At 45.4% G+C, this 15,531-nt stretch overlaps 1 protein-coding gene and 1 long non-coding RNA gene across 2 annotated transcripts; both read right to left on the minus strand.

Annotated features, from left to right (window-relative positions):
* Window positions 1–1,473: 1,473 nt before the first annotated feature.
* Window positions 1,474–2,169, minus strand: LOC143419891 (uncharacterized). Its single transcript, XR_013099913.1, has 3 exons — window positions 2,000–2,169; window positions 1,721–1,926; window positions 1,474–1,641 (listed from the first exon to the last, which is right to left on the minus strand). It is a non-coding gene; the product is annotated as an uncharacterized LOC143419891 (long non-coding RNA).
* A 5,572-nt stretch (window positions 2,170–7,741) lies between these two features.
* LOC143418583 (uncharacterized) lies at window positions 7,742–9,511 on the minus strand. The gene is made up of 3 exons (XM_076883755.1): window positions 9,259–9,511; window positions 8,832–9,114; window positions 7,742–8,704 (listed from the first exon to the last, which is right to left on the minus strand). The coding sequence occupies exons 1-3, from the start codon at window positions 9,348–9,350 to the stop codon at window positions 8,033–8,035; spliced, it is 1,047 nt and encodes a 348-aa protein (XP_076739870.1). The 5' UTR covers window positions 9,351–9,511; the 3' UTR covers window positions 7,742–8,032.
* Between the last annotated feature and the right edge of the window lie 6,020 nt (window positions 9,512–15,531).

Genomic DNA, 15,531 nt, shown 5'->3' on the forward strand with positions numbered 1-15,531 from the left:
CTTAGACTCTTACTCCTATGGAAGCAGTCGGTGTGACGGCAGAGACTCGTGTGAAAACTTTATCGTTCATGTCACTGTATTTATAGAGCTATGATATAACAGCTGTGTCACTGTTAACAATGAAAAACTAAACTCTACATATCATCCTGTTACAATATATGTTCAGATGATCAGAGTACTGGTAATCAGTGTTGGTCAAGTTACTTGAAAAAAGTAATCAGTAACTAATTACTGATTACTTCCCCCAAAAAGTAACCCCATTAATTTACTGATTACTTATTTTCAAAAGTAATTAATTACTTAGTTACTTAGTTACTTTTTAAAAACATGATTTACAACCTGAAGAGGTGATAAAGTGATAGATCTTTCAGCCCAATTCTACTTTTTCTGCATAATCATCATACAAAATGTAATCAAATGGAAAAGTCTCTTTTTAAAACTTGTTTTATCAGTTTTAATCTTTTAACTTTATGCATCAAGCAAACATTTAATTATCTGCAACATTCTCTGACTGGAAGAAATTAGTTTAACATTTAAAGCTATTTTCTGCACATTCCAGCACATAAAATAAAATATTTTGTGTGTTTACACTCAGTCTTTCAAATAGATGCAAGTAAAACACAGCAGAAAATAAATAAAGTCTGCGGTCCTGTTGCTCTATTTTCACCTGTAAAGCAGGAGTGGGGTAGGCGGAGGTTTACCCTGGTGCAGGTGTGCCGCGGTCAGTGGAAGAATCCATGAGTTTCTCTGTGAGTTTCCCATTACGTCGTAGCTACTCGGTGCTTGTTGGAAGTTTAGGGGTTTTTTTCGCTGTAAAAAGAAGTTTTCTTCCCACGCACAGCGGACACTAATGTTTTTGTCACTTTTTATGGAATCAAACTCAAAGTAAGGTCAGTACTTCCACGCTTTAAACGCTGCACGCTCATACTCTCTCTGCACTCGATATGTGATCCACTGTTGATCTGCACACAGCTGTTGTCAGAACGTCGCACTCGCTTACGTCACTGTCATGAGACATTCTCGCAAAAAATCACGGTTTTAGTAACGCAGTAACGCAGCGTTCCTACGGGAAAGTAACGGTAATCTAATTACCGTTTTTGCAATAGTAATCCCTTACTTTACAAGTTACTTGAAAAAAGTAATCAGATTACAGTACTGCCCATCTCTGCTGGTAAATGTAAAGCTGCAGGTAGCTACACACCTGCTATTTACTAGTTAGGAAACAGTTTTAATTATTATTTTGCTGTTAAGAGTTATTTATTGTTAACTGATTGTTAATAAGCATTTACCATTTGTTACTCATGGTTATTATTAAGTGTTAGCCAACATTCAAAACATATCAGACACATCTGTGCTGCTGGATCGGCTCATACGTGCATCGAAAACATGAAGGATATTTGTGTCACGGCGACGGATGGCCGGTACTGAATAGGACTCAGGTGCAGAAACCCAGAGCGGAGACAGTAGATGATTTAATAGTTTATTACGGTTAAGTGCAAGGGGAACAAAAAAAAGGGAAACGTGGCAAAGACAGAAAATGACGAGACGTGGAGCCTTGGTGTGGCGTGCCCAGGGGAACGTGGCTAGGGCGAGGGAACGAGGCCTGAGAAGTGGAACGGAGCTGAGTGGGGAACAGTCACACTGAGGGGAGAGGATATAGAAGTTAGGCGGGTAGTGAAGGCAGCTCAGAAGTGGCCAGTATAAGAGCAGCAATTCTTACTTGCAGTTAGGGACCTGGAGTGTTTGAGAGGGGGATGATGAAGATCCAGGGGAGGCTGAGTGGCGTGGAAAGGCTGACCTGAGATCCGGGGCTCCAGATGGAGTGTGATGGCAGGAGGGCAGGCAGGTGAGGCACAGAGGGATTTCCAAAATGATCACTAGGTATTCCAAGTCCGGAGGTGGAGTGAGCCAGGGTGGGTACAGCAACTGTAGCACAAAAGAGTCTTTGTTAGTAAGATGAATCACAGCGAGAATTTGAAACACAAGACCTGTTACCAACATGGGTTGATGACGAACTGGCAGTGAGTGAACATCGATGTGTGGTTTAAATCCCTCTGGCTTGATAGCCTGCAATAGGCTCCAGGTGTGCAGGAGCTGGAGTTGGCCCTGCCCAGGGGCGGATCCCAGGTCAGTTCAGGAGCCTAATGGAAACTCCAGCCACCCACCGTAGACCATGACAATTTGTTTATGATTGCAGAAAATCGACCTGCTGTTTTGTTTGACGTGTGATTAACGATGTTTCTTTATTGTTATCTGCCGTATTTATTGCACCTCCTGCTGCCTTGATGGCCAGTTTTTGAAGATGTTGTATCTGACTGGTGGATGTTTGTGAAGGCTGATGGGTATGTGGCACATCTGCAGCTTTCGTTAGGCCACGTTTGGCTTCAACTCGCAGTGCTAACTCAGTCTGATAAACTCGCCCACGGGGCCAGATGTCAGGTATGCTGGAACTTCAAGGCCACATCTGGCTCATAGAAGTCTTGCCAGGACTGTAGCTGAGTACTCAAAATAACCCCAGTTTTTCTCACCTTCAACAAGAGTAAATAAAGATGAAATCCAGTTTTTTAGTCAGGCTCAGGCTTCAACCTCATTAGCTCCTGTGTTATGTTTGATTCGTCTTTCAAACTGAATTTGTAGATAAAATCTAGCATCACAGCCAGCTTCTCCTGACTCAGACTTTTTTAAACACTTTAGCAGCAAAGACACAATTATTGTGACTGGAAACACAAACATATTTGACCTGCTGGCTTCTTTGCACAGGCTACCTGTGATTCATTGCATGGGGTTGCTGCTGATTACTGACGACGCTGCTCTCTTTGCCCTGACTGACAGTCAGAGCTTTCACAGCTGCAGACTCTGGAGGTCCTCGCTCTCTGGATCAGGACTTCTGCCTCACCAACAGTCTTCAAATCTCGACTAAAAACTCGCCTCAGCTGCAGGGTGAGAACAAGGATCCTGTTTTTACTTTTTGCTTCTAATTTTTCTTCCAAACTGATTTGGGATAACTTTGTTTTTTCTCCCTGACTGTAAACTGTAAACTGTGCAGTAACTGTCAGCCTGAAGCTCAGCCGGAGACATCAGAGGGAAGCTGGGACGTCTGTGCAGACATTTTTATTGCATTTGATCATATTGGTACTTTCATTTTCTGAGGTCCGTGAGTCACTGTTCCAGTAAATCCTGTGTTTCACAGAGTTTTCCAGCAGATGGCGACAAGAAGCAAGCAGCTGCTTCAGAAGGAAGAGCTGAGGTTTCATTTGTGTAACATGTTTTGTGTGGAGACAGTTAAAAATAATAAATGTGTGCATGGTGTATTTGCATGTGAGCGATGACAGATGCTGAAGCCCGGCGGGATCGATTACGTCTCTGTATCCGCTCTGACTGCAGCCTGACCTGCAGGTGGCAGCAAAGGCAAAGACAAGCGACGGACCGGCTGTCCTGCTTTGCATCACATGGTTCGCATCTGTCTCCTGCAGATATTTGTGGACTGCTGAGCCGATGTCATGTAGCGCTGTTTCCCCATCAGGAAGCCATTAGGCCGCAGTGGTTACCTGCCTTCTCCCCCTCTCTGCAGCTATTTTTCTCCAAGCACACTCACTTACTCCTTACTTGCTCTGCACACGCCCCCACTGCCAACACCTTGACAACAGGTGGTGGTACGAAAAGCCTTTCCAAGGTGCTGTCACGTTGTTGGGTTAGGCTTTTAAAACTAATAGCATTAGGCGGCCGGGGTCACAGCTTTTTACAGCGTCCTTGAAGTTGTGTTTAATTCGAAATGTTGCAAAACTTTCTCTCTGCTGCTCGTCGGTGCACAAACACCCGGATAAATCTGGCTTCTATGGCTGCCAGTAGCGCACTGTCAACTCCCATGATCCTAAATAGCCACAGTCATAACAATGCCTGCGACTGGCCACAGCACTTCACAGCCACGAAGCCCCCCCGGCACGCTCAATTTATCATACATTTTGCACTTTCACACTGTTCACAGAAAGACCTTCATGTGGCATTAATGTTAGTTTGTGAAGAAGCCCTCTGACACCCCGCCTGATGCACCTTCCACGGCTCACAACCTGAAGGGAGAGGCGTGAGCCGAAGACCCCGCCGCACAAATGTGGGCAATTTGGTTTGCGGCTGACACCCGGCGCTCTAAATAAATGATCTAAATGCTCGCCAGAGATTGTTTTGCCACTGCCGCCCCTCAGCAATGACACGAGGGGCGGGAGAGGGGGCCGACGCAACCCCGTGGCCCCGCGAAGCCCGGCCAGGATGAATATGTGGAAATGAGGCAGACATCCAGTAAATAATAGTTGCCATTGTGCCCCTCGGTGAGCAGGGGGGCTGGGGATGGGCTGGAGGGGAGGCGAGGAGGCAAGGGGGTGCGAGGGTGGTGGTGGGGGCTCTGCATGATATGCCAGGCCCTGACATGGCACCCAGACCCAGAGCTGTCACCCCTGCGGAAACATCACCCTCGCCTCCACAATTTGTGCACTTAACACTTCAGTTGGCACATGACAGGTGCTTATTTCCCCGCACTGGCTTTCCCCCTCGCAGTGATGCCTCTGAGCCCAGGGCACGCTCAGCATCTGGTACGGGTGTCTGTCCGCCGAGCTGCTCGCTGGAAGTGTGCGACTACACCAGCGATACTTTTCACATCCGCTCACATCGCATTCGCAGCCCACTGAGCTTCAGAGTGTGTGTGTGTGTGTGTGTGTGTGTGTGTGTGTGTGTGTGTGTGAGGGACAGAAGAGTCGTGTGTCTACAAAGAGGCTCAACATGGTGCATCAGATCTCTCGCACAAAGGGGACATGAGTTAGGATAAATACGTGTGTGTGTGTGTGTGTGTGTGTGTGTGTGTGTGAAAGACACACAACCCCCCTCACATAATGTGTTAGTTTTGCAGTTAGTCTAACAAGCTTTCTCTTTGATCAGCACATTTTAATATTTGAATATATGGCATCAAAATCAGGATTCATGTGGAATAATCATCAAAATCTATGAAGTTAAACTCCACCACATGTCATCATTCGGACACAAAACGACACACCAAAATAAAACAGGAAGTGATAAAAACCTGCAAACAGACTGAAGTTTTACTAGTAACGAACTAAAGGTTGTTATGCAGAGTTATTAATAATTTCTCGTTACTGCTCCTCTGACTCGGCCACGCTCTCAACAGCTGAATGAACTTCAGTCATTGTTTGAAAACCAAGAAGCTTTTGTATGAAAGACGGCTATTGTAAAACAGTCTGCTTGTAATTTTTTTCATATCTATTATATCAGTGCATTAAAAATAAATATAAATAGATTTATTACATGTGCCATGAAAATGACACAGGTCGAAGATGACATCACGGATCGCAGAATCGCAGGATGGAGTGGAATGAAATAGGATGAGGATGTTGGGCTGTATTTTGTCCATGTGTGGTTTAACCGCAGACGTCACCCGCGGTGTTACGAGTGAACGCTGCGTAATCATCCTGCCTGGCTCTTAGAATGACCACAGTTTACAAAATTACTAACATTTTATTCAACATGACATAAAATCAGTGACTGCGCTCACAGACTTCTATGTGAAAGGCCCTTTGCAGCTATCGCCCCCTGGTGGTTGGTCATTAAATGTGCATGTTTCGGGTGCTTTTGCGATGGCTTCACTTTTTAACCCCAACCGTCAAAACCTTTCAACGCTAAAGAGACGACACGTTTTTTTGCCATCAAACTCTCCCTGCTGCTGTTTTTTACCTGTAGAATGATCTACAGCTGGAGGAGGTTGGGGTGGATGGATGGGTTTCCAACACCACAGACAAGCTGCTGTTTGTTTCCCGCGTACATGCTCTTATGCATGCTTTTCCGGCTCCGTGTGATGATAACGTGTGGGTGAGTGCTTCCATGTTTTCACACTTTCACCTTCCACAGGAGATTTTTCTGTGTTTCTGACTCTGTGACTGACTCAGCCGAGAAAGGAAGCGGCGGGGTCTGCGTTCACCTCCCCGTCGGCTACTGAATGTAACCCACGTGATGGATCCATGCAAGGAAAGATTGTGTAAAAGAAGTTATTGATCAGAGCTCCGAGGTCACCGATTAGTCCTGAATCATACGCTCATTTGTATCTGCGACAAAATCTGCGTCATCGAAAGGCCACTTGTGCTGGAGTTAAACTAGTTTAAGTAAATGTTGTGTGGCTGGTATTGTCAAAGTATGTGAGAATACACCTTCCTTGAAATGGCTGTAAGCTGTTTGGCCTTGAAAGTACCCACGCTCCCCCGTGTTATAAATAATTGAATGTCCTGTTGAGACCGGCTCTTACCTTGGCGCCCTAAATGACTTTCCCGGATACTGTAATCACACTTGTCATGCTTAAGTCCTTTCCTTCTTGAAGTCAAAGTCACGGTTTTCATCCTTCACTCCTAAATCCCACGGCTGCGGTTGACAATTCAAAAACAGGAGTGGGACTACTCCACTTTCTGTCCTTGTCAATCACGAGGAGTCTGACTCCTTTCCTGCAGGCCACAGTCAAGACTGCAGGGAACGATTGTCAGGTGGCATTACTGTCCCACGAACGCAGCTAAAAGCCGGCTTTTTTACATTACAAAAAAATGTGGATGCATTATTTAACACAGCGATCAGGCGCAATTTCTACGAAGATCCTGAGTTCTAAAACGGACGCTTGCAGCCAAGACTCCTGGGTGATGGTGAGGCGGCTGTGTGACAGGACTGCTTCAGCTTCTCTCCTCCACACACACACACACACACACACACACACACACACACACACACACACACACACACACACACACACACACGCACACACACACACACACACACGCACACACTTAAGGAATGCTTTGAATGTGCTGCTAACCTTAACTGTGACTGCGTCGTAGATGTAACTCTATAGAATAGTGTCTTTGTCTGGGAACTATTTTCCGTAGCGTAATAATAAACTTCCAGTGAATGTCAGGGACGCTGCCGTGCAACGCTGACAGTTTATGAATTCAAAGGCAAAGCTAATTCACTCACAGACATTAATTTTAATATGCACCCATTTTCAAAGCACTTCAGGTGAAAACAAAGGAAACAGAGCCGAGCTCGTCTTCTGTGTGAAAGCAGTGCACCCATGCATTCTGCACTGACAGCAGCGTACTCACATATACTCGCTTTAAAAAAAAAAAAAATCTGAGAAAAATTGAGGATTTCACATCAGACTTATTACATAAACAGAAGCCAGCAGCGTTACATCGTTCGTGCAGCTTTTACTTATTTTTACTGAATGAATATTATGTGAAATCTGCGATATTTGATTAAGCATGCCACAGGGTCGTCACTTCATGAGGACCGTGGCGATTTTGGAGCCAGAGGTGACCGTCTTTGGTTACCAGACTGCGTCCACAGACTCTGTGGGAGCGGACCGAGACACCTGCTGCTTCACCTCGTTCTCATTTCTTTGCTGAAATCCTTCTGCATTCACAAATATGTTCTGGAGAAGAAAATCTCTTCTCTGACCAAAGACCAAAATGATCTCTCTCACACACACACACACACACGCACGCACGCACACACACACACACACACACACGCACATGCACACACACACACACACACACACACACACACACACACAGAGTGAACAAGTGTGTCCTGGTATTACAGTTTTTCTCGATTGCTAAAACACATTTCTTGAAACTACGCCTCATATCCTCACAACAGTAAACACAAATCCATAACCTCTCACTCAATTTCCCAAACATCCTATTTCCAGGTCAAAATGAAGCTCTACACCCAAAACTATTCACTCCTGCTGAAAAACCAAACTTTGCCCTCAGACATCAAACACAAGCCCTCAAAAACACACACACTACAACAGAGTTTTGCACACTGGTACAATTAATTCAAAACAATAGTTCCAAAACAAATAGGTTGCTTATGGTTCTCCCCTTCAAAACCCTTGTCACATGATAAACACAAAAGACGCAACCAATGTATGTACAGTGGCACATTGTCATTCATGTACTATACAGTACAACACACACCAGAAACATTATCCCACCTCAGCATCTTGTCTTTGGTCTGGGTCAGGCCAGAGAATCTCATCCACATCACAGGCTATATTGGCCCCAGCCAGGCAGCGGGGGTAAAATCCTCTTGCATGCCTGATCCACCCCTGGCATGCATCTACTGATATGTCTAGGCAGGCCTCTTCCATGGCCTGAAGGAGGTGAACACGGACATAAGGTTCTCGGCCATACACTTTCCACCGCCATGCCGAAAATAACTCCTCTATCGGGTTTAGAAAGGGAGAGTATGCAGGCAGAAAGATATTAGAAAACCTTGGGTTATTGGTAAACCAGTCACGAACCAGAGCAGCGCGATGGAAGCTGACGTTATCCCACACAACAACGTAGTGAGGCTGCTCTGGCTGTGCTGGTTCCCTGTAGTGCAGCTGGAACATATGTTGTCTTAAACCATCAAGAAAAGCAAGGAGAAGCATAGTGTTATAGGGTCCTAGTACGCCATGGTGGTGGAGTACCCCTCGTTGGCTGATGGCTGCGCACATAGTGACATTCCCCCCACGCTGACCAGGGACATTTACAATAGCCCGATGGCCAATTATGTTCCTCCCCCTTTTCCTTCTTTTGGTCAGGTTAAAACCTGCCTCATCCACAAAGATTATTTCATGGGGAACAGGCCGTCCTTCAATCTCAAAGATTCTCTGCAAAACACATAACACAGTAGAGTCAATCGGTACCCTGAACCACAGTTCAAGAGTGCTGAAATGGCAGCATAAACTGCCATGCTGTGATGGTACACAATACTTTATACAGTATCAAAACTCATACCTGAACATATTCCACACGTTGGTTCTTCACTCTGTCAGAGTTTCGTTCGAAAGGGACTCGGTATGCCTGTTTCATCCGGAATTGATTCTTTCGGAGGATGCGGTCAATTGTGGAGAGGCTGATGGCATTTATGCCTCGAAAAAGATGATCATCCTCAATCACTCTCCTTTGAATCTCTCGCAGGCGGATTACATTATTTGCAATTACCATGTTTACAAGTTCCCTCTCTTGCTCCTCCGACAAAAGCCTTAACCTGCCTCCACCAGGTGGTCGTCTCTGTGTCCTACAAAAATAGAAGCACTCATTACTGTAACTGTCACACATTCATTTTACAGGAAAATAATGGAAACATACTGAAACTCAAGACACATAAGTTCAGTAACTTACAAGTTACTGTACAAAGCAGTCTTACTGCAAGTACACCTACCTGTTTTCCTCCCTGAAGGTTCTGATGATGGAGGCAACAGTGAAGCGACTCAAATTTGGTTGTACTCGTTGCCCAGCCTCCCTCATAGTCATCCCATGGACAAGGACATGGTCAACTAAAGTGGCTCGAATTTCATCCGAGACTGACTGTCTTCGTGCCCTTGCTCTTCCCCTTCCTTGTCGCCGTCGTTCTCCACCTCCACCTCCTTCACCACGTCCTCCTCCTCCTCCACCTCTCCCTCCTCCTCCACCACCTTCCTGTTGTCCTAGACCACCTCCTCCTCCTCTTCCACCACGTCCTCCTCTTTCACCATGTCCTCTTCCTCCACCACGTCCTCCTCCTTCACCACGTCCTCCTCTTTCACCATGTCCTCTTCCTCCACCACGTCCTCCTCCTTCACCACGTCCTCCTCTTTCACCATGTCCTCTTCCTCCACCACGTCCTCCTCCTTCACCACGTCCTCCTCTTTCACCATGTCCTCTTCCTCCACCACGTCCTCCTCCTTCACCACGTCCTCTTTCTCCACCACGTCCTCTTCCTTTGCATCTCTTTGGATCCATTGTTTCAAACCTGAATGAGCTGACTTTGGCCCTTTTATCTATCCATCGCAGGTTCTGATTGGTGTGTGCTAAATTTTGACTCCTAGTGTTTCCACCTGGTTAATTGTGTGCTAATTGAGCTCAAGCTATGCTGACTTAAGTTAACATTATTGCATGCTAGTGCTTTCTAAATGACTACATGGTGTAAGCACTGTAAAATGTAGGGATTTGTGTGTAGAGTTTTGCAGTAACAGTTCACCAAATTTGAGTCATGTGTCAAAGCAGGGAATAGTGTTTATAGTTCAGGGAAATGGGTGTGCTTTTTGACCAATAGCGTTACGGTTTTGAAATTTTAGTTTAGAGGCCTGGTTATAGTGTTTAAGCAATCGAGAAAAACTGTAATAAACCATGGTGGACACGCGTTTGGTGCTGCAGATTTCCAGCTCCTCCGTGCCGCAGAGAGGCCGGCCCTGACAGGTACGGAGGAGAGGCCAGCTGTAAGCAATAGCCAGGTGGTCCCAGTCCCAGCCCCCACCCCCCACCATCGCCACATCAGCCCACCGCTGCCCTGATTGGCGTTAATTGGCAGGTAGTGGAGGAGGGGGGGTCAAAGGGGAACAGAGGATGGGGGGAGGGAAAGGAGCTGTGGAACAGAGAAAAACTCACCTGTCAAACCTGCGATAACGTTTCTGTTTCACAATCAGTGCAAAAGGTTCACCTGAAATCAGCCTCACAGTTATTCTGACTCACCTCAGCAGGAAAGTCAGAAGAAGCTTTCATCTCTGTGAAACTAGTGACTCAGGTTAGACCCAGAGCCTCCTCTGCATCGTACCCAAGCTACACTCCCAACAGACAACGAAGAAGAAACAACAGATGTTGGATATGATATAAAAACACACAACAAATATGACATATTAACATCCTGTATGTTATGAACAATGCACAGCCATTACAATTCCTGACAACCATCTAAATAAATGTTATATTCTACTGAAAAGATGAATCATGCATTTCCATTTATTTTTGTCCACTTATCCTAAGCTTGGCCACGTCCTCCTGAGAAGTTCCCACGCCGGCCAAGAGACTCTCAGCGTGTTCTTTGTTAGTTTCCGTCGGATTTAAGACTTTGCCTTAACCCAGGCCTCGAGGGCCGGAGTCCTGCAGGTTTTAGATGTGTCCTTCAGCCAACACAGCTGATTTAAATGGCTAAATTAACTCCTCAAGACTTCTTGAAGTTCTCCAGAGGCCTCGTAATGAACTAATCGTTAGATTGAGGTGTGTTGACCCAGTCTGAGATCTAAAAGCTGCAGGACACGGCCCCTGAGGCCTGGAGTTCCCCACCCCTGCCACGAACACGTGGACTAGGAAGTCGAGAACCGTCTGCGTTTTTCATATAAATAAAAACCTCCCTGAGCTCTGCCAGCGGTTTCTTCCTGTGAAAAGGGAGTTTTTCCTTCCCACTGTCGCCAAGTGCTGCTGATAGGGGGTCGTCTCATTGTTGCCGTTCCTCTGTATTATCGTGGGCTCTTTACCTCAGTGTAAAGCACCAAACTGAGACTTTATAAATAAAAGTGAACCGAATTAGGAGATTAAACGTTTGGAAACGATGAATCTGGCAGTGAAAATGAGGTGGAATGCATGGTTTTAATGCAGGTACTCTGTAAAAGAAGGCTGATTACGAGTCATATTTTTAACTCGGGAGCCGTACGAGGCTAAGCGAAGCAGAGATGAGGAGCTGAGATGAACAGACAGCGGGGTCACGCCGCCATCAGCCGCCTGCTGACCAGCAACCGCTGTGCTGAACAGGAATCAATACTGAGACCCAATAACCACGAGTTTATGAAGAAGATGCACTTGCCTCCTTCGCCGTGGCTTTTAAGGCAGCTGCTCGCAGGCCTGGACTCAAGATAAACATAACCCGCATGACTCCCGGTAATTGTTTGTTGAGCAGTTCAGACAAACCGGCTGAATGAACGGAGGCACTCAATAGTGTCTCCTTGTCACTCCAGTGACAGTTACTTTGCAGGGACTGAAAAACATGTTTTTCTGGCTCTTTCTTCAGAAAACCTTTTTATCCTTCTGTTTTTACCCATTTCTTCTTGGCCTGAACCTGCGTGACTCACTCTTTTCTTCCCTCTAGGCTAAATTGATGGCAGTGCAGGAGTTAATTGTTCAGGCATGTGTTTGGCTTCCTGATGGAGAGTGGATGTGGATCAGGGTGGGGTCATGGTTAACAATGACATGGTTTTTTTCCCTGGGCGCTGGAAATGGAGAAGAGGCCATGGGAGAGTGCTGAACACGGGGGGGTGAATAGGAGTTCCACCGAGGCACTTAAACCTGTCTCTATACAGCCGGCAACAAAGGCGAGAAATCATCGTACACATCAGAGACGATGGCATATCCAATGAGAGACGCTGCTGCACAGAGACGGCGGACACACAAAGAGCCTCCATTTGTCAGCATGAAAAGAAGTGTGACATACAGTAAAATAGGCGCAGAACAGTTAGCTTTCAAGAGTGAACTCTGAGAAAACTTCAAAAACTTTCATTTATAATTTCATACAGATGTGATGACTGCCACTTCGCTTTGTTAGGCAGGTTTTAGTCTGAAAGGACCATTTATGGAGAAGTTAAAAGCAAAGGCGGCTGCGAATAAAGTGCACGAAACCACAAACTGGATTATCAGCCACACACCAAGATTTCTTTATGTCTTCTATATGTTTCCGACAATCAAAGGAAAGCTTAACAAAGACACTGAAAATACATTTTTGAAAGCCTTTGATATTTACAGACTTGGTTTAGTGGAAGAGACTCGTGGTCCACAGTCTGTGTCATTATTAACAGAAAGCCGTGGCAGATTCAAATCGATCGAACAAACTGATCCTGCTATCGGATGATTATTATAAAAACCAACACGAGCCACTGGAAGTACCCAACAGCCTGGAGGAGAAGGAGGATTTGTGATGATTAAAAATAGCAGGAAGTCTTGAATGACACAAAGAAAAAAACAGTGCGTAAAGAGAAACAGCTGCATTCAGCTCCCTGGTTTTATTCTTAGACTCAAGCAGAGCAACTTTGCATGAGTCACAGTTCAAAATAATGCGTCTTTAACTCTTCCTGGGGCTCTGAACCTCCTCAGCCCGTCCTCTGTCTGATAACCAGATCATTGCAGGTCAGCAAATTTCCTCCTCAAACTACGAATATCTCAAAAACTGTTAAAGGACGTTTTCATGGCTGCTTCTTACCATTGAGATCAGTCAGGCCTGCAAAATCCCCTGCTGACACAGGTTTATTCTGATTGGCTGTTGCTCACAGCAGGTGGGCGGCTCTCCACATGACGATATCCTCGCTCTGTGACATCATTCAGGTCCAAGAGTAGAAGCAACTGAGATAAACTGAGTGTTCAGAGTAATCAGCAGGCATTGAATCTTTGTCTGTCGTATACTGACCTCATTATTTGAACCCTTGGACACGTTTAATACAAACAGTCGTCCTTTGAGATCTTTGAGAAGAAGAACCGGCCCACTGTGATGGCATGTAATTAACCTCACGGCCGCCATATTACTGGCTACATGATGTCAATAAAAATGCTCCAAAAGGCTCCAGCAGCACAAACACGGTCCAGAGGTCCAGTTCAGGTGGAGCTAGAGCATCTACAGCCACCTGTGTCACCATCCACCTATCAGTCAAACAGGCCACGCCCCTAAAAATGCAAACTTTAATCTTGAATTTAATTTAAACAGGTTAACTGTATCAGTAAACATGTGTGTTTCTGCTGTAAAGTTTTAACATGGGAGGACTATGGGGACTGACTCGCTGCTGCCTCTGCTGGACGTTAAAGGAACTGCAGTTTTTGATGACGACGTTTTTCAGCCCTGGAGGCTAAAGCAGGCAGTAATAAGAGAAAAAACATAAATGATATTAAATTAAAAAGACAACATGTGACTCAGTGAAAGTAACCTATGACTGAAAAGAAACGGGCAAGCGAAGCTAGGAAATGCTAAGAAATATGAAAATGAAACCCAAAGGAAAGTGAATGAAATGACAGGAAGCGTACAGGTTTATTGCTTTCATAGCTTAAATGTAAAAATGCAGCATATCTGATCAGATAACAGCCGAACATACTGACACTGTTTTTGCCTCAAACTGTTCTTTTCCTCTCCGACCGTCTGCCGAATTACGTCTCGCCCGTGTGAGGCCCAGAACTGACACTTGGGTGACCGCACAGGATAAAAGGAGCCCCCCTGCTGGTGGGACATCACAGCTATGTGGTTAGTGTTTTTTGGAGGGGAGCGGGTCCTGCCCTCCTCATCAGCCCCTACACATCAGCGGGCCCCACTCCAGCATCGCGTGGCATTACTTCAGCCAGCTTAAGACACCAAATTGCAGTGCAGCCGGACAGCGATCTGGGTTATTTGTCTCAGCGGCTGTTGTTTGGCTCCTTTAACTCCGCCGATGTGGGGTGAGCAGAGTCAGGAAATCGCAGGGCTATTTAACAAAGCTTGTGTAATTGATTGTGGCAGATCCTGCCAGCAAACAGCAGGTCCACAGCCCCACTCGCTGCACCCAGCAGAGGGCCCGCATTGAAGTGGATAAGGGAATTATCTCTCCTCTGGTGACTTGGACTGGAGGACACTGGAAATTCAATTAAACCAATCTACTGTGTGTTCCCAGTCCTGAGGTGGCTGAAAGCTGCTGCCTCAAAAACACACAACGATGGGCTTTTATGACAGGAAGAAAGGAAAGAGGGAGAATTTAGGACGGGTCTGGACACGCTGGATCATCTCCTGCAGCTTCCTGTGGCTTTGACAATAAGACTAGATGAAGATGAATATTCAAGTATCTAAATAAAAAAGAAATGATTGAAACTTTAGGTTTGTTTAGGTGCTGCTGGGGTGCCGGCACACAGATCACGCAGCCCAACAGATCAGTTTCAGTGACCTGGAGCTGTTTAACGTCCAGGCCAAAGGAAACAGTTCACTTCTTGCTTTTATTATATTTTTGAAGCTAACAGGCTGCTGTTGGTTTCATTAATTATCAAGCTGAGGACTTTTAGCTCACTGATTTGTGCGAACACAGGTCAGAGTGGCTGCTCTGTTTCAAGGTTGGCAAAATGTGCTCATAAAATAATTCCAAATATAATTAAATAATTGTTAAAGAATAAAGTTTCATCATTTTCATTCTAATATTTTTTTAAATCCTACAAAAATCTGGTTTTATTGTAGTGAAACAAGCTGATGACTGCAGAGCTGATGAGAATGATTTTTCACAGCTAACAGGTTTTTGATGGTTTTTACTGATTTATAGTCGACAGGCTGCGTCGTCTTTATTATAACTGATATGTTTTTGCAGCTCCTTCATAAACAGATTGCTGTCCTCTGGTTTAGACCCTCCCCTCACCTATAATGTTTGACTGAAGCCACGCCCTAAATCCTCCCTCTGCTTCCTGTTTCTCTGTGACTCTAACAGGACCATCATCTCCAAAATGGACTTAATGTTTTATTCAATCATAGCTGAAAGCAGCAACTGAGACCAGGGGCGGCGCTAAATTCAACCTTTTCGGGGGGCTCGCTCCCAATCATAATGTCAGGCATGCAGCGCCTTGTAATTAATATTAATAAAAATCTGCTGTTTGCAAATGTAATCAACCCATTTCACATTTGCAAATCTCAATTCAACTGGATAAACATCACAGTGTTACCTTCAAAAGAAACCTAATGTGTTGGATGACCTCT

Source organism: Maylandia zebra, linkage group LG1 (genome assembly GCF_041146795.1).
Source record: "Maylandia zebra isolate NMK-2024a linkage group LG1, Mzebra_GT3a, whole genome shotgun sequence".
NCBI classification, from domain to species: Eukaryota; Metazoa; Chordata; class Actinopteri; order Cichliformes; family Cichlidae; genus Maylandia; species Maylandia zebra.

Coding starts and splice junctions, on each gene's coding strand:
- LOC143418583 (XM_076883755.1), bottom strand. CDS start 9,350: ATGACTATGAGGGAGGCTGGGCAACGAGTACAACCAAATTTGAGTCGC. Junction 9,115..9,258: donor ACCTTCAGGGAGGAAAACAG/GTAGGTGTACTT, acceptor CTATTTTTGTAG/GACACAGAGACGACCACCTG. Junction 8,705..8,831: donor AACGTGTGGAATATGTTCAG/GTATGAGTTTTG, acceptor TGTGTTTTGCAG/AGAATCTTTGAGATTGAAGG.